This window comes from Stenella coeruleoalba (genome assembly GCF_951394435.1).
Source record: "Stenella coeruleoalba genome assembly, chromosome: 2".
NCBI classification, from domain to species: domain Eukaryota; kingdom Metazoa; phylum Chordata; class Mammalia; order Artiodactyla; family Delphinidae; genus Stenella; species Stenella coeruleoalba.
In genome coordinates this window covers 101,773,681-101,800,922 of record NC_137147.1, presented here as the reverse complement: position 1 = coordinate 101,800,922, position 27,242 = coordinate 101,773,681, and the positions used below count along the sequence as shown (strand labels likewise).

Genomic DNA, 27,242 nt, shown 5'->3' with positions numbered 1-27,242 from the left:
CATCCGTGAAGCACAGTAAATGGAAGGGTGGTAAGACAAGGTGTGCATGTGTGTTCCACGTTACTGAAGTAATTACCGGTAAGTTAACTAAGTTAACGAAGTCCTAGAAACTTTCCAATTTTGGTCAGGAGAGAACAGAACCAGCCGTTGGAGCTTCATGGGACCTGCGAGGTCGGGCCTGTGGGCAGTGGGGAGGCCGTGCTCTGACCCACGGGCACCCTGTCCACACCCTCCACACTCGCCTCCATCTAGGAAACAAGGGCTCAAACCACAGGGTCACTGAGGTTGCTCAGTTCTGTGACTCTGCTTTTGTGGAACAGTCAGGGTAACAGCCTCAGCTTCCCATCTTGTTGGTGACTGTGTTTTGTGGGAAGGGGATATTCATGAGAGCTTGTCGTGTTTCTTAAAATCTGAGGCTGAGTGGACAACGTTCCAGGGCCAGTCCCTCCTGCCGTGGCTTCCTGGCCCCACCAAAACCCAGTGACCGGCAGCTAGTCTCTCGCTCCCCACAAGCACAGGCCTGACTCCAGCTGCAAAGGTAACCACCTGTCAGGTAATTCTGAAATGCAAGCGGTGTTCCTGTCATTTGGACTGTTTCATCCCCCATGTTTTCCTTCTACAAGCAAGAGGGGGTGCACCACCCGACAGACACGCCTGGACTTTCCCTCACCGGCACACATGCTCTTTCTGCTCTGGGGTCTCCTCCACACTCCCAGCAGATCCATCCCCAACCGGCTTTTCAGTCCCCACCCCACACGGCTTTGTTGTCTCTCCGGTTTCATGAGCCAAACATTGTTTCGACTGCAGGCACCCGTCCAGCTCTTTCCTTGTTAAATAATTGTACAAACTGTTCAAACAGGCTGTGTTCATTTTTCTTTTCTTTTTTTCCCCTTTTTGGTTTGGAGGGGAAAAAATAAAGGAAAGAGAGAAGGGATGGTCCCAGAGAACTAGATTTTTTTCTTGAGAACTCCAGAACCTAGAGTTCTCAATCACACAGTCACTGCTAATATTTCCTACCATCCAGGTGGGGATGGGATCCTGGGGGTGGGGAACGGGATTCCAGGGAGGATGGGATCCCAGGAGGGGATGGGATTCCATGGGCGGGGGGGATGAGATTCCACGGGGGGATTGGGATTCCAGGTGGGGAAAGGATCCCGGGTAGGGACAGGATTCCAGGGGGAATGGGATCCCAGGAGGGGATGGGATTCCAGGGGGGATAAGATCTCGGTGTGGGGGGGATGGGATTCCAGGTGGGGATGGGATCCTGGGGGGGGATGGGATCCTGGGGAGGGGGGAACGGGATTCCAGGCGGGGAAGGGATCCCAGGGGGGTGGGAGCAGGTCCTCCTGCTCTGGGAAGCCCAGGTGGTGCCCCCCAGCACCCCAAGGGTCTCAGCCTTTGGGGTCCCCCCTCTGCACGTGGGGCTGGGACCCTGGCTCTCGGGGGAGGGGCTCTGCTTACTGAGGTTGTCCTCATCCTCCGTGTGTGCGGCCCCGGGGCTCACGTGCTTGAAGGAAGCGATGAAGGCGGACAGCGTGCTCACTTTGTCTGGAAAGAAAAGAAGGACAGGAAATGCACTTTTGACATCGAGTTCCAGAAAAACTCAGTGCTGTCATATGTTCTTATTACTGAGAGTTTGGACATGGGAGGTTGAAAGGTCATTTTTGGTTTTAGCCACTTCATTCTGGTTCAGTCTTTTATTGAATTTCTGACAGCATTTTATCAAATTCCCCTCTCCATTCAATTTTAAACTTTATGATTTCCATCTTTCTTCTTTTCTTATTTTTGGCATCTCCATGTCCCTCAAAACGAAGTCACCATCTGCAGGGCAGCCCCCTAGCCTGAGCCTGCAGGGAGCTGGGTGGGCAGGGTCTGCAGACAAAGGACGTTTCGCAGAGAGGAGCTAAGGCCAGTGAAGAAATGCCTCAATGAAACGAGAGTCCTGCAAACAGAGCCAAGACTATTTCTCCCCAGTAGTGGAGAACCTGTTTGTGGGCTTGAGGGCATGAAAAAAAAAGGACTTATGGAACCTGTAAAATATAGCTACTGTTTGTTTGAGCAAAAGTAGACTGAACAGGAGGAGGGAACGGTCAGGGGCCCTAGAGGTTCCCCTGAAGTGGGGGCGGTAACTGAAGTGGGAGAGGAGCCCAGGGACCCCCTGCCTGCAGCCCCGGGGGTGGTCCCGGCTGCAGACCTCCTGAGCACAGCGCAGAGGGGAACTCGGACCCGAGAGGGGGTGGCGCTTGGGACCAAAGGGCTCAGCTATTTCCCTCTGAACAAAGACGAAGGACAGGTGGGTTGAAGCCCAACTGGGAGAAATGAAAGAATGACTACTGAAGGGACCAGAGGAAAGCTCCTTATATCAGAGCCCTAACTCTAACCCTAACCCCTAACCCTAACCCTAACCCCTAACCCTAACCCCTAACCCTAACCCCTAACCCCTAACCCCTAACCCAATCCTAACCCTAACCCCTAACCCCTAACCCAACCCTAACCCTAACCCCTAACCCCTAACCCTAACCCTAACCCAAACCCCTAACCCAACCCTAACCCTAACCCCTAACCCCTAGCCCTAACCCTAACCCTAACCCAAACCCCTAACCCAACCCTAACCCTAACCCCTAACCCAAACCCCTAACCCAACCCTAATCCCTAATCCCTAAGCCTAACCTTAACCCCAACCAGAAGTGAGTCCACAGGAGAACTCAGCCCCGACACCCCCAGAGCTGCTGTGCTCAGACCCCTGCCCCTCACGGCTCTGTCCCCTCGAGGCCGCAGCTTTGTGACTTTCCATGTGAACCTTGACTATGTTTAGAAAACCGCAGAAGGCAGAATCCCTGTTGCTCATCCAGTGTGTCACAGGGTCGCCATGGGGTTGCCCTTGCCCTGCCCTTGGCCGGGTTGTCCAGGGTCCCTCGTCAGGGACACTTTAACATGCTCCGTGCACCATGCTGCCTTTGTCTGCTCCTGTCGTAGGAAAGGAGCTCCGGTTTGGGGCTCATCTGAGTGTGATCTCTCCTGGAAACGTCAACCGGCTGCTTATTATGCAGTCAGCCTCCAGGTGTCCAGACTCAGGCCTGAAACTTACTCTTTTTCTTTCAATTCTGAGCCTGTTTTCTCTTTAGCTGAGCTTTCCAGAGGCCACGGGAGTTCACATTGAAATTCATTCAGGAGCCTGTTAACAGCTGTTGTTTCCGTTAGGGACGAGCAACAATACAATGTTCACTCGGAGAACAATAAATAACTCAAGTACAGAAGGCCTGCTACCTCTTCACTCTGCCGAACACGAAGAACAAGCCCAGGGAAGGCCCAGTTCCCCAAACACTCATGGCCGAGCTAATTTACTACACGAGAATGAAATCTCTTGCTTGAGTTATAATTTCATTAAGGGAGCCCAATAATGTCCCAGAAAGAGTGTGAAGCTCAAATGATTTAGTCTCGAGCCTCTCAAAATGAAATTACAATCTTCTAATAAAGCAGGGCTACCAGCCAGACACCCACAAAAACACACTAAAACAATTCAGAGCTCACCTTAGCCGAACTGTGAAATACTTAAATATTGTTTTCCATCCATCAGAGTTCTCGACTTCTAGGGTGGCCAGATTTGTCAAATAAAAATTCAAGACACCTGGTTAAGATTGAGTTGTGAATACACAACAGATACTTTTTTGTGTCTATACATCTCTAATATCATGTGGGACATACATACACTAAAAAAATTATTCATTGTTCATCTGAAATTCAAATTTAAGGCAAAGGACTTGAATAAGCATTTCTACAAAGAAGATATACAAATGGCCATTAGCGCATGAAAAGATATTCAACGTCATTCATCATTAGGGAAATGCAAATCAAAACTATAGTGAGACACCATCTCACACACATTAGGATGGCTGCTATCAAAAAAAAAACCTAGAAAGTAACAAGTGTTGGTGAGAATGTGGGGAAATTGGAACCCTTGTGCACTGTTGGTGGGAATGTAAAATGGTTCAACCACTGTGAAACCCGCAACTCTGCTCTGGGTATAGACCCAAAAAGAACTGAAAATAGAGACTCAAAGAGTTCTTTGTACACCCACATTCACAGTAGCATGATTCTCCATAGCCAAATGTGGAAGCAACCCAAGTGTCCACGGATGGAAGGATGGATGGATGGATAAAGAATGTGGTCTGTACACACAAGGGAATATTATTTGTCCTTAAAAATTCCCAGAAGGGAATTCTGACACAGGCTACAACACGGATGAACCTTGAAGACATTATACTAAACTCAATAAGCCGGCACAAAAAGACAAATGCTGTATGACCCACGTAGATGAGGTCCCTAGAGAAGTAGAAATTATAGACACAGAAAGGAGGATGGTGGTTCCCAGGGGCTGTGGGGTGGAGAGGGGGAGAGCTGTCTAGTGAAGACAGAGTTTCAGTTTGAGGAAATAAGAAAGCTCTGGACACAGATGTGGTGATGGTTACACAACAATACAAATGTACTTGATGTCACTGAACTACATGCTTAAAAAGGTGAATATGGTACATTTTATGTTATGCAAGTTTTACTACAATTTAAAAAATAAAAAAGAATTCAAATTTGACTGGACATCCTGTGGTTTTTCTGTGAACCCTATCCCTTCTTGCCCCATCCACTCCTCGGTGGATTTTGGATTTCACGGGCCGGCTTAAACCCAGCAGACAAACCAGGCAGGAAGCATCAAAGCTGCTGAGTCAGCCCACCTGAAGCTCCAGCTACCATCTCCTGCCACGATACTTCATGAAAGAGAAATGTTTAACCCTGAAGGCACATATCCTCTGACTGAGAAACGATTGTTCTTAAGAAAGGACAGACCGAGTCTTTATTTATTTATTTATAAATTTTTGGCCGTAGCGCACGGCTTGCGGGATCTTCGTTCCCCGACTGGGGATCAAACCTGCACCCTTGGCAGCGAAAGTGCAGAGTCCTAACCACTGGACCGCCAGGGAATTCCCCCAGACCGAGCCTTTACAAGGTCATTAGGAAAAAGGGTGAGGAATTACATTTTCTATTTAGAAAAATTCTAAAAGAAATTATTTGCTGTCGATGACTTTTTCGGTAGTTGTTTCCTTGACATGTGCCTGTCAGTTTCGTATCTACTTCTACTGGCTTCAGGTGAGTAGAGCCCCAGTAGCCAACTGGTTCTGGTCTTTGTGTTCCTCACGGTCACCTTTGAAAACCTGGTTTCATGCTGGTTACTTACTGATGGAAAATAGAGGCCCTGCTTTTCTTTCTCGCAGCTCTGGTTTGGGTCCGCTGAAAGCAGCTGGTTAACAGGACTCCCAGCCTCTCACTGGAGAGTCAGAAGAAGGAGAGGGTCTTCCTCCAGGGAAAGCGGCTGGAAGGGCTGGGTGCTCCCTGCTGCACAGCTGTGTCTGTGGCTCTCAGCTCGGGCCCAGGGGCCCTGTGAACCAGCTGGATGTTGGCCTGAGTGAGGTGCACTGACCTGGACTGGCTCCTGTGAGGAGAGCACCTGGGGTGGCCTCCAATCAGGGGTTGTTTCTAGGGGAGTTCTGGTCACCATCCATCATATTAACGGTGTTTTTAATGAATTACTTGGAATGATCCAGGGCATTTGTGTTATAAACCTCATTGCTCACTGCAAAATAAGTGGCTCTGGCCCAAGTTGATGTGATTTCAGATATTTCTGGAGCACATGGAGAAGCATTTTCAGGGGCAGAAGCCGTTTCCTGGAAACGGAGGAGATCCCATTGGTTGACAATATTGATAATGAAGAACAAACACAATTTGGTAATGACATAAAGATAGAAAAATGGAACAATATGGAGGGTTCAGAAATGGAATCACACCTGTGTGATCAACCGATTTTCAACAAAGATCTCAAAGTCATACACTGAGGTGAAAGAAAGTCTTTTTAACAAACAGTGCTGAAAACCTGTACACCATCTTGAAAAAAGTGAATTCTGAGCTCTATCTTGTATCATAATGAAAATGTTCACTAAATGGATCATAAAACCTAATACTATGAAACTCCTAGAAGAAAATATAGGAGATTACTTTCATGGTCTCCGTGTTGGCAGATTTCTTAGACATAGAAAGCACCAATCATAAAAGAAAATATAATTTTCATCAAAATTAAAAATTTCAGCTCAATGAAATACACTGTTAAGCAAACTAAAAGCAAGCCACAGATTGGGATAATATATTTACAATCAGGACAACTGATTTTTATCCAGAATAAAAGAAGAACTCTTATAACGTAATAAGAAAGGACAACAAATTCAAATTAAAAATATGGGCAAAATACTTGAACAGAAACTGGACAAAGGAAAATATTCACATAGCCAATAAACACATCTCCAAGCACTCAACGGTGGTACACGTTAAGGAAATGCAAACTAAAACCATAGAGAGATATCAACACACACCCTTGAACGGCTGGGACTAAAGGTAAACTGTAGGTGCAGTCAGGCCCCCTTATCGGGACGTGGGTTTATCTTTTTTCTTTTTTGCTTACTTTATAGATTTGGAAGCTCCAATGTATTTAAAAGGCTTTAAGAAGACTCTCAAAGATAAGGCTCTTTGGAGCGGTCCTTGGACTCACGTCCAGACAGCCGTACATATGGAAACAGAGGGAGCAAGAACCCACGTGAGCGGGATGCGGGCCACGGAAGGTTGCAAGCATCAGGACCCGCCACATGCCCCGCAGCTGAGGAGACTCAGTTTACCCACGAGGAGCTGGAAAATGTTGATGTTTTGGAGCCTGCTTTTGTGAAAGCCGTGTTTGCTTTCACAGACTGTTGTGTTTATCAACAATTTATGAAACAGTTTTTACCAAGTAAGATGAAAATTTAAAAAATGTCTTGCGGCACGAGCCCATGTCAGTTACCTAGAAAATCCGTCCATGGGAAATAACATGTTTGCTGGAAATTTTAATAAAAACCGTAATTGCTAAAATACCTAAGGATTTGATCTTCTACTGCAAAGCACTAAATAGTTCATAGGTTATTTTTTAAAAATTAGATCAATCACGCACTTGGGTTCTGCCCTATTTCAACCGTTTGGAGTGAGCTTTTGTGCTTGTGTCCTCTGCGTCTGTGGGCCAGGCGCTGCCCCGTCCAGCCCAGCTCAGCTGCGAAACAGAAAGAAGGTGACAGTTGGAAGCCGCCGAGCGCGGTCAGTACCTTTGGGCTACAAACCACAGCCTCCTTTACACGTTCCCTTCTTATGTTTTCCTTTTGCCAAAACGCACTCTGACAGATGGCCCCCCTCAGACTTGACCCACTTTCCTCCCTGACTGTATCTTCTCCCCCAACACAGGTATGTCTTGAACGGATGCCGCTTCTATCCAAACACAAACGCAAATCAGCCTGAACAGGTGGGTGACCTCGGGAAGTAAGAAAATAATTAACCTCCATGCAGGTAGGAGAAAGGAATAATGTTTTGGAGGAAAGGCAAAGATATTTTCTCGCAGATTTTCAGGAATGTGTATTTTCAGAGGCCATTTTCAAGCTGCCATCTATGAACAAGGGGATTCAGGCGAAGAAAAACTCTGGGTCTGCCCCGAGTTCTGTAACACAAGAGGGTCTGCTTCTCACAAGGAGTGAGGCTCTTCTGGAAACTCCCAGGTGCATAAAACTCATGCTTTTGGTCTTGAAACAGGCAGCCAGCCTGTGTCTGTTCCTCGTTCTTTGTATGGGCTGAACTGTGTCCTCCCCCAAAATTCACGTTAAGTCCTGACCCCCAGGACCTCAGAATGTGACTGCATTTGGAGATGGGGTCTTTAAAGAGGCGATTAAGATTAAATGATGTCTTCAGGGTAGATCGTAATCCCATGTGACTTCAAAGAAGAGGTGAGGACCCAGACACTCGTGGAGGGACCACCACATGAGGACACGGGGAGAAGGCGGCGTCCACACCCAGGGGAGAGGCCTCAGAGGAACCAGCCCTGCCCACACCTGGATCTCAGACTGCCAGCCTCCAGAACTATGAGAAATAAATGTCTGTTGTTTAAACCTGTGTCTGTGGTCCTTTGTCATGGCAGCCTGAGCCCACTAATATATTCACTCAACAAATCTTCATCGAATGCAAATTAGTTGTACCCCTAACCAATAATTTCACACTCTAATGCTAGGAAGGAAGGGTGCTCAGGGACTTGGCCTGTCCAGGGGCACCCGGGAGGTCGGTGGGGGGGCGGGCATCTTGCAGGAGGTGACCTGATAGCTAATAATACCGCCCACCCCTTACTGCGCACAGGAGGCCTGGCTCCAGAGCTAAGTGTACTTCCACTGAAAGGTGAGTCTGGGATGACCCAAGTCAGGGGAGGGGAAGGCCAGGCTGGCAGAGGGGCTACCTTTGCAGCTCTGTCTGGGTGCATCCTCACCACCATGGGCCTGGAGTCTTGATTCTGAACAGGGGCCCCCAGGGGGCTGGAGGGCAGCAAACATAAACCTTCTGGATTGTGAGGGGTGAGTGGGAGGGATGGTGGGAGAGGGGAGAGTGGGGGAGAGGGAGAGAGAGAAAGGGAGGGAGGGAAGAAGAAAGAGGGGGAGAGAAAACTCTCATCCAAGATGGGTCTGAGGCCCAGACACGGTGCCCAGCATCACCCCGCACTTGCCCCCGGGAGACCCGACATCTGGAAACTGTTGCTGAGGGGACACGGGGGCCAGTTAAAATATCTGGTGGACACACCTCGACTTTGGCCAATTAAACAGAGATGTTTCCCCTTCCATCTCCCTGGATGGGCTCAGACTCGGTTATGAGATGGTCAACTTCCATCTGGGCTGAGTTTCATAGATTGGAAATAACTAGAAAGTGACGGGCCTGCTTGAGACTCACTGAGGGACAAAGAGGAGGAGGGGACAGAGGAGGTTAAAAGAAGAAAAGCAGAAAAAAGCACAATAACCGTCCATGTTTATGCTCCAAGGGGCTGAAACTTCCAAATGAGCCGGTGAGGACTCTGCAGCCGACACCCTGGCCTGGGTGTGAGGCTGGGGTCTCTGGGCTTACCCGGGAGACCCTTCGTGCAGGGCTGGGATGGGGGTTGAAGAGGAGGAGACTTTTTCATCCATTACAGACTCAAAGGAAGTCAGGAATATCCGCCTGAATTCCTCTTCAAAGCTCCCAAATTTCATGGGAAGGGATCCCCTAAGTGAGAGTTGCAGTAGCTCCTGCCGCTGGGAGGACGGCTAATAAATATGCTTACAAAATAGGACCTCCAGTGCACGGGAATTAGAAGCATGGCTCTCAAGGAGTTGTTGGAGCAATAAGACGTCTCTTATGGAATCCACCATTTCCTCGTGGTTTAATTTCTCGGGCACATTGTTCTCCTCCTGGGAAGCTACCCCTCAAAGTCATGGGCTAAGACCTCCCCATGCCAGCTCCCCATGCCACCTCCCGGAGGGTTCTGCCCAGGCCACGGTCCCGGTGCTGCGAGCAGCCTTGAGGACCACGCAGACATCCCAGCTACACCTGGATTATTTTGGGAAGCAGGGGTGGGAGCCTAAAACAAACCAGCTCACACCAGATCATTCTACGTGAACAGCAGGCAAAGACACGGATGGCTGACATGTGACTGACGGGACGGGGCTCTGCCAGAAAGTGCATTTAAACAGCAGAAAATCTGCATCTAAAGGTGTGTGTTCACACTTTGCCAGGGCGCTCAGGGCCTTGGGAAGCCCTGCGCTGTCCTCTGATGCTCCACAGGGAGTGGTGCACACGCCAGTGTAGACATCTCTCTAGATTCCTTTCGGGTCCCCCACGAACCTCAGGGTGCAAGGGTTACTTTGGGCTCCGCCCCTCACACTGAGGACAGTGGTCCTGCTGGACAGTGCGCGGTGTCAGACCCGACGTCCCTGCGGCCAGACACGCTGTGCGCCACCTTCTCCATCACGCGGGGAGAGGCCAACCTGGGGACGGGTGGCGGATGGCCAGGGAGGTGGGGAGCTGAGCTCCGCGCGACGCTGTCCAAGGCCTTTCCAGGCTCCGAGGCCTGACGGGAAAGCCGGAGTTGCTTCCAGGACATCTTCCTGATCCTCCTTCTGGCCAGTGTGGTCGAGGCCCACCAGCCACTCCTTCAGCAAACGTCCCTTGTCTGTCCAGGTGCCGAGTGCCTGGCCTGCAGCACCCTGGTTGGTAGCACCTGTCTTGTAGACTTTTCTGGGCAAAGTTTTTGCCCAGATTGAAATGTGTTTCTCCAATTAGGAAAACAGATGTGTTCTTGCTTCACGTCACTCACACAGGTGTCTGCCGTGGGAAGCCCCCTCTGGGACGGTCTGGGACGGTCTCCTCTGGTTCCAGGGCTGCTGGCGCTCACGGTTGGTGGATGTCAGCTCCAACGTCCAAGGAGAGAGGAAAAACCTGTTGTCTTGCGGTTTCCTGTGTTCGTCTGTGACACAGTGAGTCGTGCGTCCACAGAGGGGTTCCTGGTAGGGGCGGAGGGTGCTCCTGGTCACCTGGTCAGAGAGAGCAGGTGACCAAGGGCTCCAGTGGGAGGTTGAACTGCAGGGAGTTTGGGGCTGAAATGGGGAGCCTCCACTGCTCACCAGCTCTGAGGACCCGTGAGGCCTCGAGGGATGGTCCTGTGATTCGGGTCAGGAATTGAGTTAAAGAACCAGCTTGAAGCAGGAAATTCTCAGGAGGTGAGAATTTGACCCTAAAGACCCATGCAAGTCCTCCGAGAACTGTTGTCAGTGACCTGCAGATACGGTGACAGGTACAACCCTCTGCGCGAGGGGCGAGTCCTGCACAGGCTCTGCGATTCACGTCCCCAAAGTCCTCCTTCCATGTTGCTGGCTCTTCACACGTCTGGTGCTTCCTCTGCTGGCATCCTCTGGCCTCCCCGCCCTCCTCTCTTTGGAGACATGCTAACCACAAGTCCCTCTATTTTATAGCTTTCCTTCTATTTCCATTTTATAAAAAGGTTTCTCTGCCCCTTAACACCATCCAGCGCGTCACAGGACACCATCATTCTCTGCAGCTTTCTAGGCCTTGAGCGGATGCTGTTGCCTCTTACATTCCCAAAGGCCACCGGATCCAGGATTATTTTTCTTTTATTTTCTAATATTACTTTAATTACTTAAGTACTGAGTTGAGCTCATTTGGAAACTAGAAACAAGACATGACAGAACCTCCCTGCAGGTCGCCCTGTCCTCCGCGGGCTTTGTTTAGACTGGTTGTCAACACTGTTTTCTTCTTCAGGGCAGTTTGAATGTGGCTAATTTCTTATCTCTTACAAGAATTAGATACTTCAATAACCAAAAATAGAACAACTGATCACATAAGTAATTGTTTAGAGAGCAGGTCAAACTGCTAGTATCTGGATTTGCAAGTTTAATTATTTCTCTTTAGAATGGACCTCTTGGCTAATGTATGAAATGATGTTTATTAATTTGAAGCTCCCTAATGGACTGGTCTCTTCATGCAGACCGTCTCAGGACAAGTGAGGGTTGCTAATCACCCTTCCGGAGCTGACCCCAGCAGCCCTCCACCGTTCTGACGTGTGTAATGATCCATGATGTTCCCCATTACCCCACGTAATGGGGTCACACGTATTGACAGACATCAGTCCTACAGAGTGCTGAGAAGACCCCTCCCTCCCGGCCCCCGACCACGCCTGTCCCTGCGCCTCTATGTCCTTCACATCAAGTACTGTCCCCCGTCAGTCTGGCTACTTGAACCCAGGGAGGAAACAGCTGGTCGTTGATTCCATCACCTGCTTATTCAGCGAAGATTGATGGAGCACTTACTACACCCCAGGATCTAGAATGTTCCAGAATAGCGTAGAACAGCCTAGAACTCCCTCTTCCTGCTGTATTTTCTGTACAGCCTTTATCAGCATCTTCAACACTATGTGTCACACTTGCTTGACTTCCCACCTCTCCCGACTAGAATGTGGAATTCATGCGGGGGAGGATTCCCTTCTGTTTTCATGATAAGATCCTGCGATCTGCAGACAGGACCATTTCATGGGATGCGTGGGCACTAGTCAGATGGGACTGAACAGAATTTTGGTCAACAGGGTCCTTTTCCTTTGCTCCTGGATTTCACCACAGTGCAGCCTTTCCCTCCTTTCTGAGTGAACTCTTGTCGGTTGCAGGGTCGTCCACGTCTGTGGCTTGGGACCCCGCCTCTCAGCCTCCTGGTTAAGTTGCTAACGAATTCTCAGGCATCAGGAGGGGCTGCAGGCAGCCTGCAGGAGTCATGGTGGTGCGGTGTGGATAATCGTGCCCTAAGACTGCCTTGTAAATAGATGTCAGTATTCACCTGCTCAGGGGTTTTGTGATATCGTTTTGGAGGTGCTCCAGTCTTAAGAGTTGCTGTTGAGGAAACTGGGGGAGTGACCAAGCAGAGAAGAGTCCCTATGTCCTGTGACCAGGACTATAAGGGATGCTTTAACAGAGAGAGAACTAGGTAGGGGCCTGCCCAGGGAGCAGACATCAGGGAGCCCTCCAGGAGGGGGCAGAGGTCGTCCAATGATATGACGATGCCCATTCTGTGTCACAGCCCAACGCTGCCTGTGTTTGGAGGCAGGTGTGAGGAAGAGGAAGAGGAGAAAATGAACAGAAAAGCGAGTGTGTGCCGGACGAGGACGAGGTGAGGCCGGTGAGCACAGGCTGGCTGGGCACTCCGGGTGCTGGACGGAGCGGCCGCTGCGCTGGGCTCCCCAACAGGCCGCTCCCGGCTCCTTCAGAGCCAGAGGCCGTTTACAGAACGAGACACACTGCCTTGTGAAATATTAGTTTCTTATTACTTCTAGCAAGCAGTGGAGTAGAAAGCGGCGTGGTAGGTGGATTTTCTATAAGAGGCAACGTGTGTGTTCTCTATTAGATTCTACGAAAATCAATTTGCAACCCAGTTCAGCCTGGTAAAATTAGATCTAAAACTATTTAATTTTGTTTCAAGAGTGTTTTTCCCATCTGATGCCTGGCCTGCGGACATACAGTGATAAAATACCTTGAGTTATTGCGGGCTCTGTGCGCGTGTGTTGGAGGAGACGCACCCGGTGTTACGCAGCTTCCCAGCGGCCGGTGCCCAGGATACGACGCGAGTCACCCCCATCACTGCGAGGCTCATTTTTAACACTCTTATTTGCATTCCACATGGTTTGGTAATAAGATGTGGCACGTGGATGTGTTTAGTTTGCCTGAGGACGTGCTTTTGTGTTTTCGGAGTCAGGCCCTGTGCTAGAGAGGAACTGTTTGGGGCAGCGGTGCTGGGGGTGGGCATGCTGGGCTGAGTCTGGTCGGGTGGGGCTGACACTTAAACACAGGAGTGGGTGGAGGTTGGAATTGTTGCTTCTTCAACTGAAAGTGTCTCCGTTTTGGGCTCTGAGAAGACCTGAAAAGTCGGAGAGTTCCAAGAATGCCTTGTCAGGCACTAACTCTGTCAGCTCATGTTGAGGGGAGAATCCACGTTACTCTTTGCTGGGACCCCAGGCCCTGCCAGGCTCCGAGTGACACCACGGAGTGTCACCAACGCTGACAGTCAGGCTTACAGGGCTGCATGGTGTCAGGTGAGGCAGCACCCGGCTGGGCCCGGACCTCAGTTTTCTACTTTTCCACGAGTTGCAGTGAAAATTGTGCCGAGCCCGTGGGAGCAGGAGGGATGTGGCCTCAGCTTTCAGGGGGGATTGGGGGAGGCCAGACCTTGCCCTCTGCGTGGCAGCAGGGCAGGCGTTGTTTCCCAGGATCCTGGTGGACGGACGCCATTGGTGAAGCACCACGCTCGGCACCTGCGGCATTGTCACCACTTTTCCACGTCCCGCTTCGCAGCCCTGTCCACCTCCCATGTCCACCGCCCCCCGCCCCCCCATCCACGTCGGAGAGGAAAGTCGCGTGGGGAGAGGTGACGTGACCCTCGGCAGCACAGTTACCACGCGGGTACCATGGTTCACGGGCAATGGCGCCGCGTGTGCCGTACACGCGTCGCCTCAGCTCCCCTTCCAGCCTCGGCATCCTCCCCGATCAACACACGGGCTCACGCAGCCCCCACCAGGCAGCTGAGGTGGCACCCTACGACCCCACTGAATTGTAAATGCCTCTGGGAAACGGATCGTACATTATTCAGCGTTGTGTCCCCAATTTATCCCTAAGAGTTGAAGTTTCATCACGATTTGCTGGACCCGCCTGCCGGCCAGGATGCCACCCACCTGCCCTTCACTTTTCTGCACGGGGCCCGCCCTTTCTCTGAGCAAAGTCAGCATACGGTGGCGTCTGGTTTTCTTTAGAGAACTGCAGTAAGACCTGGGTTCTGCCAAACAAAGACAGGTATTATTACCCCAAACATTTCCAGGAGCAAATGCACTGGTGGAATCTAAGTTCTGTCAAGTGAAGCAGACTTCTTTACTGGAGGGCTTCGGAGGACTTCGAAGGGCCACGTGCTAAGGTCACTAGGAAATCTCAGCCACGAGCGCACAGCTGCTCCCCAGCCGTGGAGCCCGTTTGCCCCAGCATCACAGGGACTTCTTTCCAGGAGACAGAACCTGAGACGAGCTGACAGATGGGGCCGCAGAGGCCTCACCACGTCCTTGGGACAGCCCTGTGGGCATTTCCTAAGTGACGGCTGGGAACCTCTGAGCCTGGGGGAGGGGGAGGGAACAGGAACCTAAATAATTCTGTATTTGGTACAAAAGTGGGTGTGAATGCGTAAAGATGTGGTCTAGTCAGAGAAGATCTTGTCATGTTATTTCTGAAGTTCTGTTCAACAGCCATTCTATGTATACCTGTGGAGCACTGGTCTGTGGGAGGGTCCAGGACAGAGAATGTTCTTTTCCTCTGAACTTACACTCCAGTCTAAGCTCAAGACATATTTCCCTTGTCAACCAAGCAATGCAGATTTTGGTCCAAAGGTTACTATCCACACACACCTGAGAAATGATTGTAATAGTGTGTCCTTTACATGTAACCATTAAGTATAAACTATATGAATCGTTCACAGACACCTGCTGGAAGATGAGCTGGCATCTCCGAGCCAGGTAAAGGCCCCCCGCTTTAGTGGGGTGCATTGTCACTCAGCACCTATTTTCCTTCCCCCACTTCCTTGGGGGGCGCCCGTTCCTGACTCCTGGCCTACGGGCTGGGTAAGGCCGACCCCACTCTCAGCTCCAAGGGGGGCTCTCATGACCTGATCAGAAGAACCCCCCTCCTGGCCAGAGTGGACCATGGGATCCGCTGGGCCCAGTGCAAAATGGAAACGTGGGTCCTTGTTCAGGGAGCATTACGATTTCCAGAAGGAGACAGCAGAGGATTGAGCCAAGGGCGGGCCTTTCAAGTGGGGCTGCATGACCATGAAGGGTCGGGCCAGGACCCCCGTTTCTCTAATGGGCAAGAGCAGCCCCCTGCCCTCTGAGCCTGGAGCTGATCCCCTGCAGCCGTAGGAGAGCCTGGCCTCAGGCCACCGTGCACGGCCCACAGGCTACTGCTGGGTGTCTGACCCCTGCAACCAGACACGTCCTAACTTACAAACCCACTCACCACCTGCCTCTTTACACGTTTTCTGTTGGCTCATTTCCCTGTGAGATGGACTCACACTATACCTCTGGGTCACTGATCATCCCAGGACCCATGCATGTGAGAGGCTCCACGGGGGCCCATTGGCCAGAAGTGTCCGTGTCCCGATGATCGCCACCAGGGGCATCTGTCGGCTTCCATGTGTCCGTGTGACAAGGACCCTGGCCGGCTGTCACCCCCATCTGTTGTGGACGAGGCTAGAACCGCAGATTGAGATGCAGGGAGAGTCACAAGCCTGGCTCCGCTCCTTGAAATTGGGATGTGTTTTTTTAAAGAACTTTGTGCTACTACAGTCAGGAGGGGCCACCTCCACTTGGGGCTTGTTCTTGGCACAGTGAACAGACTCAGGCGGCTTCTGGGGGAAGTGGCCGCCCGGCCCATCAGGGGACCTGGAGAGGTCGGGTGTTGTCACAGCGGCAGGCGGGGATTCACTTGGACTGGCACGTCTCCTCTCTGACACCCACAGCCTGTTCATTTTGCGGGGTATCTGGGGGTGCATTCTTCTCCCAGGCTCCTGCAGCGCCTCGACGCCCTTCCTCTGAGGGGCCGCCTGTTGTCTGTGTCCTCCAGGTGGCCCGGGTCTCTTGGCTCCTACGCTCCAAGTGTGTCCTCAGGTGGGTCATCAGGTGTGTCGTCAGGTGTGCTGTCAGGTGTGTTTGTGGAGCTCCCGTCCCAGCAGAGCTGGTCATAGATGAGCTAGGGAAGCAGTGTCACAGCACCAGCTGCCTGTGAGCTTGGGGTGCGGCTGCCCTCAGGGCTCAGAGGGAACTTGGGTCATGACCCTCCTTTCCAGAGCTTGGAGGTGGAGGCCGACCAGGACGGGGGGTACCTTCATGCTAATGGGCTCTCGCTCCGTTCGTGCCTTCCTGATGACAAGCTCCGGAGTGCCCTATGGCTTATTTAATTAAAACATAAGTGTTTTCGTCCAAAAGGAGGAGGAACAGAAGGCAAATCCTTTCTTTGACCTAAGCAAGTGTCGCCGGGAACAGCCTGTGAACGTGGCCGCGCAGAAAGCCACAGCTTGTGGATGCCGTATTTGAGATCTGAGAGGTTTGCGTGCAGAGGGCTCAGCTGAGGAGCTTCCTCGGGGCCCATCGAGCTTCTGGGGACACACCTCCGAGACTCTCGCAGGCCCTGCCTCTCTGCGAGATGCATCAGGAGTGATGATGGGGACTGTGCGCCCTGGTCCCCGAGCGGCAAGCTGACAGCCTGCCCTTGAGTCTCGAGATGGACGATAACTCTGCAAAGACAGAGCCACTCATCCGTGGGGCTGTCACTGCTCTGCTGGTGTGTGTCAGAGTGGGCCCGGCAAGGTCAGCACCACGCCTGGGGGCTTGGGATGCGTGGACTCCACTTCGGCCGCCTGTGCACCTGGTGAAAACACGTCATTGCAGGATTCAGCCATCTCCTCTCCTGGAGCCCAGCAGCATCGTGGGCTGTGAGCTGCCGGGGACCCAGCGTCCAGTTCCACCCTCCAAGAGAGACTTGCATTGCTTCAGAGAAATCCAAGGATCCAAAGAGATGCTGACCAGACTCCCAAAGGCTAAGTGATGGACAGTCTTTTTGAGATCCCCCAAATTTGAGCCGGAATGAAATATATTAGGACCATCTCTCTCATCCCCGAGGAAGCAGTGGGTCAAGCCCCAGAGCACATATTTTCTACTAGTTCTTCTCATTAAAATTGTTCAAGAACTTATACTTTGAGGAACCCTACCTCCCTTTTTGCCCAAATTTAACTAAATTAAATTTCAGTTAGAAGCTTCCTACATACAATTCCTGGTGTTAGAGCTGAGTGGGCATGCGAACCCCCCCTCCTGCCTCCTCCATCCCCAGGGAGCCTTCCACCTGCTCCCAGCAGGTCCTCAGAGCCCCTGGGGTGACCTGGGGTACAGCTGCCAGCCGACAAGAGGACAGCCCTGCACGTCCTCCCTGTGCCCAGTGCCTGTAATCAGCTCGGTGCTGGTAACCCGAGTGTTTATTGCTTATTGACTACGTCTCAAGAAAAAGGTATAAAGCATCAATTTGGTGTATTACCCCAACTGATGCTCACGGCAATCTTACGAGTTAGCTGCTATTATTGTCCTTCTCATCAATAAGAAAACCGAGGTGTGGAAGGATTAAGCGATTTCCTCAAACTCAGGCTCTCTGACTCCCAGCTTCCACAGAAAACCATCTCCATTGAGACCTCCGTTCATCGGGGTCCCAAGAGTCAGTGTGCTCTGGGGAAATGTGCCGTCACACACCCAAACTTCACGATGCCTCAAACGAACCTGTTTATTAAACCCTCTGCCTATAGACTCTGATTACAATTTGCTCTTTTCAAAGTCACCAGCCTTGATACAGGCATAGATTTTTATCCTGCTGAATGGACTGAATGTGTGGTCCGGATCCTGGTGCCGTATCCTGGTGGCTCCCACTCAGGGCTAATCAGCTGACGTGTGTCACTGTCTTCCAAGCCCGAGACCCCCCTCAGCTGCTCGGACATGGGCTGCCAGACACCTCTGGACACATGGTCACACCTGCTTTCAACTCAGTCCTGCAGCCGTGAGCACAAGCTCCCGGGACACAGGGAACAGACGAGGGGGTCTTCTCGGCAGGTGAGGGGAAGGTGACTGAAATCCACTCAGGCTCGTCTTCCTACAGGTCCCCTTCTCGTTCATCTCTGCAACCTCCGTCCACTGACACTGACCCTGGGGGTTCCCAGAAATAAATATGACCTTGACTCCCCACCCCCCATGGATGGGTGGGTGTCTCAAACTTCAGAGAAACTCTCAGATAACCTGAGCTTGTAGGCCACGGTGACGTAGGGCAGACCAAGCCGGGTGTTGGGAAGTAGAATGAGAACAGGGAATGTGGATAGAGCACTGGCTTAGTTCTCTTGGGTTGTCTGAAATGAGGACGCTTCGGGCCGGACAGAGAGAGAACACCTTCTGTGACTGGTTCAAAGACTGTGCTCAGTCCAGGGCCCTCAGGGGACCAGACCTAGCCTCCTGCCATTTCTGCCGCCCCATCGGCCCCATCCATCCCTGCAGCCCGGGGCCTGTCCTGCCACCTCCTGGGCTGGACACTGCGTTACTGGCTCTCTCATTTGAGTAGATGATGGATGGAAGAGGGACAAAGAGGGTGTTTGGGAAGCTCTGCAAAACACGGGGCGAGCCCAGAGCCCCCAAAGGAGACCCCCTCAGAAGGCTGGGAGGACTCACAGGGACCCGTCCACAAAGTCCACCCATGTCTGTGACCCTGCTTTGAATTAATGTGTCATTTCACACAGGCACTTACCAAGTCCACTGAACACCCACTAACAGGCCCGTCAGTCCCTGCTGGGGTAGTGGGGAGGCCTCATCAAACAAAGACGTATTCTCCCATAACGGTGCTGGCCGGCCCGGCGGGAAAGCCTCTGAGACTGGACTGTCCCCTCTTTCACGGTCTCCCAGGGAGCCGGGGTGATGGCCTGTAGTGTCCCCTCTCTTCTGCAGGCAACACTGGAAGGGGCGCCCGGGTCCCTCATCCCAGCACCTCCGGGGGGAGTTTTCGCTGCCTTTCACGAGGATGCTGTGTGTGTCTGGCTAGGAGGGCGCTGGATCAACACTGAATGGACCTGGACGGCCAGGAACACCAGCTGCCCTTCCTTGACCTCCAGGCCGGATGGGCAGGTGGGAGGGTGTCCGGAAGAATCAGTGCTTCCTGGTGCACTATTTTCCTAAATCCTACCTGACTTACACTAAGACTCTCGATTTTTTAACCTGAAGCCAAGAATTGGATGCTTTTCCCCCTCCAGTAACTGTCTTCAGGTACCCAGGGTCCAGTGCTGGGCTGGGGGATGGGACAGGTGGGAATGGGGACCCAAGGTCGATGCAGCCTGGACAGACCGGGGGTGTCGTGGACGGCGCTGCATGGGGCAGCCCACCCGCTCCCCCTGCCCCCCGTCTCAGCTGGGCCTGGGCGTGGGTCCCGTGTCGCTCGTGCTACTTATAGGCTGCTGTGTGCAGGGAGGCTGCTTACAGGGTGAGAAAGCGCCCGCACACAGTACGTGCCACCTACGTGCTCAAAAGAATCCATTCTGCAGCAAAAGCTATTCTGCTTTTCTGCCTTTTTTACTGAAGTTTGGAAGCTGTCTCCTCATCACTGTCAGTATCATTTCTCTACGTAAATACTCTAAAACTTCTGTTTAAAACAACTTTTACCTGGAATTGACTTAAAAACATGACAGAAATGGAGACTCCAATAGGGCTGATACCTTAATTTCTGCTTTGCTCTGGCCAAGTTACCAGGAATTTTGAGGAGAGCCCTTGTTTTCTGAGAAACTGTCAAGGACTGCACGGCAGGCGTTTGGGGCAAAGGCAACAATTGAGATGAGGGTGCCTGGTGGAGGGCCATCCTGTCCCAGCACACCCCGCGAGCTTGGAGACCGGGGGGGTGGGGGGACTCACCCAAGGGGGTCAAACCCAGACAGCTCTAGGATCTTGAAAGAAAGTTGCAAAACATTCTCAAGAGCTGGGCTGCTCTGTTGTTGCCTGTGCCACCTGAAGCATGTATTGAAAAGGAAGTCCAGGAATGTTTGCTAAAAGGAGAGTTTGCAGAACCAAGGAACTTTAAAAATCTCTGCATGCAAATCTGAATTAAACTTGAGCTTTAGCTCTGTGGGTTTGTGACTTTGCTCCTGCTTTAAAAATGCGCTCCGTTTTTCTTTAGAGCTATTATAGAAATTCCAAAAAGTCCAAAACAGCAGAAAGTATTTCTTCTGAGCCCAGGATGAAGCCCCCAGTAATCCCGCTCTCTGAGAGAATGTGGACAGACAGAACTTCAGGGATCCACTCGTGAGCACTGGAAGGATCTGAAGAGTCTTGGGGGTGGAATCTGGCCGAGGAGCGGGTGCTGGGTGCGCCCGGCTCCAGGGTCTGGTGGGTCCGCTGGTCCCCATGAGATGCGGGCGCAGCTCTCGGTCCTACTGTGGACCTGTGTCCCCCCAGACTGCTCGGTCCTACCAAGCCACTTCTGAACCCAGTCACCCTCTGAACCCCAGTTTTCTCCCCTTTTCACAGAAGGAGAAGCTACTCATGCATTGTCATGAGCATCAAATACGGCAACGCCATCCGGTGTGCAGGCGAGATTTGGGGACACGGACTGTTCCTTTTCCCCTGAGCCCATCACCGTCCTCCCCACTTGAGACCACCCTGCAGAGAGCGGCACCTGCTCACTGTCTCGTGACCGACAAGAGGGTGGATGGACCCTGGGGCTGCAGACCCTGGATTCTGAGCAGATGAGACCACAGGCAGCTTGGCCGAGATCCCACTGCTGAATAGTGTGGAGGCATCGGAGACTGCCCTGCTCCCCCTGAGGGGCCACAGTCAGGAGGGGGTGTCAGAGTGAACCTGGGGGACCAAGCAGGGCCCTGTGCAATTTGGAGGGTTGCTGGGCATACGGACTCGGGACGAGGTAGGACGGTGGGCTTCCTGGTGAAAGCACGCATGAAGGGTCAGCAGGGGAGCAGTGGTTCCACCCCACAGCTCATCCTCTGTCCACTGTCCCTCTGTCCATCTCCTCTGTCATCTGAGTGATGGACGGGTGGGGGTGTGGATAGATGGGTGGGTGGATGTTTGGGTGGGTGAACAGATGGGTGGATAATAGATGGGTGGGTACACAGAGGGGTATGGGGATGACAGATACACAGACACTACACCTCAACAGAGCGGAAGAATATATTTGGGAATATGGAGACTCTCCAATTAAGAATTAAATCACTCTTTTTTTGTGTGTTGCTTATACGTCACAAAATGATCATTTGATTGGATTTTCCTTCATCATTTCATCGAGTTGGTTTTGTGCAAATAAGCTACTTCAATTGAGTGGATTAGCTGTTTATTAAAATTATAAACAATAATTCAATTTCTGGTAAGGATAAAACTAGACTAGGAAAAGTTATTTGTTTGACTCAGTTGATGAAAGGGTAAAAAGAAAATAATTGTCAATTAATGTGAGAAGTTATGGCTTCCTTAAATGCCATCTCTTCCAGGCAGTCTTCCTGATGAACTCTAAAATAGTAGCGTCCTTGGTCTCCGGACGTTGATAGAAGTCCAATGGCACTTAAGTTATGGGGCCTCGTGTGGGCGATTCTGGTGTTGAAAGCCTGGATATCAGGCCTGGTTTCATCACTTACCAGGTGTGTGATCATAATCTGCTCAGTGAGTGTCTCCAGACCTCAGTTTCCTGCTCTATATGACGGGAAATAACAGGATCAAACTCAAGAGTGGCTGATGGGCATTAAGGGTAGCCTGTGTCACAGCCCCTTGCAACCTGGAAGGATCTAGGTAAGTGCTAAGTGTCACTGCTGCAGGTCTCTTTTCCGTATCATGTACCACGTAGACGCTGGGCTCAGCCCTGTGTCTGACGAGAGCAGTTTGGGACAGTACCGCTGATCCAAATTACTTCCTACTCCGTGCCCTAGCTAGTTTTAGGTTGAACAATATGGATAAAATAGTTAAAAATAAAAAAGCACGATGAGCATTCCACATTTCTGTAAATATATCAAGTCTTCTAAAGTTTCTCAAAATGTTCAGAAAAACCCAACAGGATGCTGGCATTGACAGTTGTTTATTTTCTAGTCTCATTCAGATACTCTGGGGGAAAAATACCCACATCTTATTTTCGTTAATATTTTTTGGAAAAGTTCCCTTTTCTCTTGCATGTCCTTTATGCCACACACCAGGCACGTATGTCCTACGCTCCTTTTGTAAGTGTAACTACATAGCCAGGGAAGAAAAAGATTCACCTTGAACACTGGCTTTTGGGCAAATAATGAGGTTAAGGAGATGGGCATGTGGACATACTTGGTTTTAAGAAGAATAAGACCAAAGCAGGGGTTTATATACACACGAAAATGCAAGGTAACACCATTTGGCTACTGACCATTTCACCTTTTTGGCATCTGGGAATCTACTCTTGATATACTATATAATTTAAATTTAGAATCTAGTGTATGGAGAAGGGACCCTCACTGTGATACACTTAAAAAAATCACGACGGAATCAGGATAAGAGGTTTATCTGGGCTCTCACCCAAGTGGGCTGAGTTCTAGGGAAACCAAGAGCCGCTCTTTGGAGGGAAAAGAGCGAGTCCAGAAGGTTGGTGGAACACCCACCGTGGTGAATTACGGGGGATGCGGGGATAATCTTGGCACAGCAGTTTTGATAACTTCTCATTACTGCTCCTTCCAAGCAGCTCTGGTTAGATAACCGGTGAATTACACTGTCCAAGGTTACCGCTCAGACAGCCTGCTGAAGTGGGAATTTTCCTCTTTCATCACTAGATCTACATGTTGGGTACATGCTCGTTAGCTTTCACACGACGTAGGAGGGATTCATCAGCTCCTCCGTCTCTGGTACTCGCTTTAAGACTCTTTAGATTAAAGATGAATCAAAGTGATTCAGTTCTGTAAGTTGTGGACTAGAAATCAGCGTCTCTCTGGACATCATCCAAGTGTAAAATGTAACACAAATTGCCTTTAAAAATTAATAATTCACAAAAATCTATGGGCTAAGCCCAGTCTGGCTTGAGAAGATAAGTAAAATAAATATTGTAAAGTCAAGTTTTAATAATCTGTGGTGTGGAATTTAAGCACAAGAGAAAACACTTAGCAATTAGGCAGGAGCATTCGGGGCGTGATTAAATGTGAATAATCATGTTTAAAGGCCCCGTACCTCGCTCGCTAGCAGGAAACACCGTCTGTAGTTCTAACCTAGCACACACAGCTCACGCCATTTCTCTGTTTAATGAGGTCCTGCCTGGAGACGTTCATGTTTGAGTAGTTACTTTTATAAGTATTTTTACATCGACAGCTCTGTGTAAGGCTGACAAGAAGCGGCAGAGACAGATGTTTGATGAGGGAGTGTCAGACCAGCGCAGTCATGGGAAATAATATAATTAGATCTGTCACTAGGCTGGTAACCAGTGCTCGGCGTATTTATCTAATTATTGAGTCTGCACATGTACATCTGAGGGGATTTCATTATAAGAGGTTTAAAAGATTTGGAGTTTAGGCTGATGTCCTGACTCTATGTACCAAAGAGAGGCTGGCCTCTGGGCTACAGTTTTTCTCGATGAAGAATAAAATCACTGATGGCTGATGGCAGGTCCTCATTGTCCAGAAAGAGGCATCATCAGAAAAGGCAGAGGAAGTGAAATAGTCAGAGGCGTGGGGTGTTCTCAGACGTGGGGGCCGCCTGCTGCAGAGGAAGGAGACCAGGGCCAGATGGCGATCCTGGAGGACCGTGACCAGAACCACGGCCCCATGCCCAAGACAAACCAGAATACAGTCCTGAAGGACCGGTACTGAAATTTCCTCTCTATAAGTTATGACGTCCCGGGAGCTTGCATTACGCGTCTACCCTGAGTGAGTCTGCAGAGGAGATGGGGATGGGAGTCTGGTCATCCCTGAAGCACCCAAGGCCCTCCTCTCTGCTCTGCTGTGCTGTGCGCCCCCTGTTCTCCACCCACTGCGCCAGGGAAGCCACCCAGAGCCCCACACCCTCCACCTATGGTCAAAGCGCTGGTAAGAGTCAAGGCCAACGACACAGGCACGTGAAAAATGCTCCACATCGTTAATTATTAGAACAAGGCAAATCAAAACTACAGTGAGGCATCACTTCACACCAGTCAGAATGGCCATCATCAAAACATCTACAAATAATAAATGCTGGAGAGGGTGTGGAGAAAGGGGAACTCTCCTACACTGCTGGTGGGAATGTAAGTTGGTGCAGCCACTATGGAGAACAGTATCAAGGTTCCTTAAAAAAATTAAATATAGAGTTACCGTATCACCCAGCAATCCCAATCCTGGGCATATAACTGGACAAAACTATAATTCAAAAAGATACATGCACCCCAATGTTCATAGCAGCACTGTTTACAATAGCCAAGACATGGAAACAACCCAAATGTGCATTGACAGATAAAGAAGATGTGGTATATATATACAAGGGATTGTTACTCAGCCATAAAAAAGAATGAAATAACGCCATTTGCAGTAACATGGATGGACCTAGAGATTGTCATACTGAGTGAAGTAAGTCAGAAAGAGAAAGACAAATATCATGATATCGTTTATATGTGGAATCTAAAATATGACACAAATGAACTTATTTACGAAACAGAAACAGACTGACAGACACAGAAAACATACTTGTGGTTGCCACAGGGGTGGGGTGGGGGAGGGAAGGATTGGGAGTTTGGGGTTAGCAGATGCAAGCTATTATATATAGAATGAATAAACAACGAGGTCCTACTGTACAGCACAGGGAACTATATTCAATATTATGTGATAAACCATAACGGAAAAGACTATGAAAAAGAGTATATATATGTATAATTGAATCACTTTGCTGTACAGCAGAAACTAACACAACATTGTAAATCCACTATGCTTCAATAAAAAAAAAGAGTCAAGGCCAATGATGGTGGCCAGGTCACTAGGGTGGGACACTGGGTGGAGAAAGAATGGGCTTGGACACCACCTTGGACCTGCCTTGATCTAATCCAGACAAAAGGAACCTTCCGCATGGAGGTGAGAGTCAAACCTTTGGCCATGGACTGAGTGTTCGTGTCCTCCAAAAATTCATATGCTGAAACCTAACCCTCAGTATGATGGTGTCAGGAGGTGGGGGCTTTGGGAGGTGATGAGGCCATGAGGGTGGAGCCCCCATGATGGGATCAGTGTCCTTATAAAGAGACCCCAGAGAGCCCCCTGTCCCTTCCTCCAGGTGAGGACACAGCGAGAAGACCCCTTCTGTGAACCAGGAAGCGGGTCCTCACCAGACACCGAATCTGCCAGTACTTTGACCTTTGATTTCCTGCCTCCAGAGCTGTGAGGAAGGATTCCTGTTGTTCAAGCTCCTGTCTGTGGTGCTTTGTTACAGCAGCTTAAACGGACAAAGACAGTCTTATGGTCAAGAGCAGCACACGTCTGCGCCCGTGTGTTCCGCAGTCTTTGCCTCCTGTGCAGATCTGCATGGGATACTGGTTTCCAGGCCAGGACGCTTGTTAGGATTTGGGGATCTGAACTCCAGCTACGCTCAACATAACTAAAATAACGGTGCTCAAGTGACCCCAGTTTTAATTTCAAGATTGCTACTTGGTGATGTCACAGAAGCCACTGAATATTTCTGGGTAACAATTGCCCAAGTTTTAAAGCTGTGGGAGTGTGGGGGTCATGCGGGGTTGGAACATAGTCTTCTCTAGGGTCTCTTTGATTACAGAATTTTATTCACGTATTGAAAAATATTTATTGACATCTCTGGGCCGGACACTATTCCACGCCCTGGGGATATGGCAGTGAAATCACTTACCCAGCCATGGGTCCCGTGAGGAGTGAAGACGTGTGGCCCTTGGAACATGACAACAACATCCACCTTTTTGGTATCTACAGCTGACAAGACCCGCATCTAAACAATCTGAGCCGAGGGCAGAATGTGGGTGTCTCCCCGTTTTACAGAGCCCCAGAGAGGTGCCCTGACTCCCACAGCCTGTCCTGGAGCCTCCAGCCAGCGCCGGGGATGCCGGGACGAGTCCTCTCTCCGTTCAGCATCCTGTGCGTCCAGCGGCAGGTCCCCACCTCTGTCTCTGGCTGCCTCTCCAGCCACGCCCCCGCTGCATCCCCCTAAGTTAGAGGCCCCAGCGCACACACGTACCCCCGGCTTCGAGCCACTGCTCACCCTGCTCATCGCCTCCCCTCCTACAGTTACTGCCACTTTCTCTTCCCTGCTCACCTGGATCCCACTCGGTCCTTAAGACCTAGTCTGATCCCTGTGTCCTCTCTGAGGACCCGCACGAGCTTGTAGCCACCTCTCCATCTTCCTCACTCCTGAAACACTTGTGGTCTCCAGCCTCCAGCCAGCCTTGTCAGAGGATGTTTTGCACCGGCAGGGCTTTCTCATGACATTCACCATCCTCAAGGTGACGCTCAGCTTTTCCAGGGAGGGGGGACCACTCGACTTATCTTTTACACACTTCTTCATACCTAGTGGGGTTCTGAGTATACAGTAGGTTCTCAAAGACTCTGTTGACTGATCTTAACTGAGAAACATAGGAGAATATTAAAATGTTTTCACGTGACTTGGGAGTGAGAGGAGTCCAGGGTCATTCCCCTAATTACCTACTAGTCTAGTGGATGCTTTGTCTGCCTGTCTGGGGACAAGAAGACATGCTGTGTGTCCCAAGTGGGGTCTACATTTAGAGCTGCGACTCCAAACCTCACGAGAGGCAGAGCACTCTGCAGACTCTTCCTTGGTGTTTACGGACTTGTGATAAAGCTTCATGTTCTAGTGGGGTGTTTACAAATGACTTCCATAGGCCCCTGGAGAACTCAATCACTGGCTGGTCTAATTTTCTTGGATCACCTCCTAGGAAAGTTTCAGACGTGGCAGTGAGGTCAGCTTCTCAATGTGTTCTTTTAGTGCACATGTAAACTCAGCACTTTGTGTCTCATAACAGTGCACCAGGAGATAGAAAAAAGAAAGAGCGCGAGAGAGAGATAAATAAAAAATAAAAGGCACAGATGGGGCCTGGACAGTTTCTCATTGCTTGTTCCATATGATAGAACTCAACACATCTGGTCTGCTACGAAAAGCATCTTTGCACTAATTTGTTTGTCAGTATCCATTGAGAGGACGATCTGTCATCCTGTCGTATTTCGGTTGCCCCGAGATGTTTGAAGACAAGGCTAGCCACAAATTGGAACCGTGGACACCAGGGAGT

At 50.5% G+C, this 27,242-nt stretch overlaps 1 protein-coding gene across 1 annotated transcript in view; it reads right to left on the bottom strand.

Moving 5' to 3' along the window:
* The window catches only part of ADARB2 (adenosine deaminase RNA specific B2 (inactive)), a gene marked incomplete at its 3' end in the record, with an annotated part of 507,602 nt that overhangs the window by 103,608 nt on the left and 376,752 nt on the right, over nt 1-27,242 (bottom strand). The window contains exon 6 of the mRNA XM_079912623.1: nt 1,462-1,548. Within this exon, the coding sequence (XP_079768749.1) occupies nt 1,462-1,548 (87 nt within the window). The remainder of the gene's footprint in view (nt 1-1,461; nt 1,549-27,242) is intronic.